We start from the raw sequence: 280 nt of genomic DNA, 5'->3' as shown, positions 1-280 counted from the left end.
TGTTTTGCATGACTCTGTTAATATATAATGTAAAAATAATATAAAATGATTATAATGATATAAAATATGATAATATAAAATAAAATAAAACGATGATATAAAATGATATATTAAATGATAATATTGATTTATATATAATGATTATAATGATTATATTATTATAAAATAATTATTATTAGGTTATGGTATGAAAACCATGGCTTTTATTTATGGTGTTGCAGCGGAACAGGTCCTAGCACTGTTCGATTACACGGCGCAAAACTCAGACGAGCTTTCCTTT

The 280-nt window shown here is 23.2% G+C and overlaps 1 protein-coding gene across 1 annotated transcript in view; it reads left to right on the top strand.

The window, feature by feature from the left end:
• LOC106819505 (intersectin-1-like) overlaps positions 1-280 on the top strand; it is a gene marked incomplete at its 5' end in the record, with an annotated part of 4,319 nt that overhangs the window by 1,364 nt on the left and 2,675 nt on the right. The window contains one exon of the mRNA XM_014824127.1: positions 222-280. Coding sequence (XP_014679613.1) covers positions 222-280 — 59 coding nt within the window. The remainder of the gene's footprint in view (positions 1-221) is intronic.

The sequence above is a fragment of the Priapulus caudatus genome, unplaced genomic scaffold (assembly GCF_000485595.1).
Source record: "Priapulus caudatus unplaced genomic scaffold, Priapulus_caudatus-5.0.1 Scaffold3576, whole genome shotgun sequence".
In the NCBI taxonomy this organism is placed as follows: domain Eukaryota; kingdom Metazoa; phylum Priapulida; class Priapulimorpha; order Priapulimorphida; family Priapulidae; genus Priapulus; species Priapulus caudatus.
This window is presented reverse-complemented; position numbering and strand designations above follow the sequence as displayed.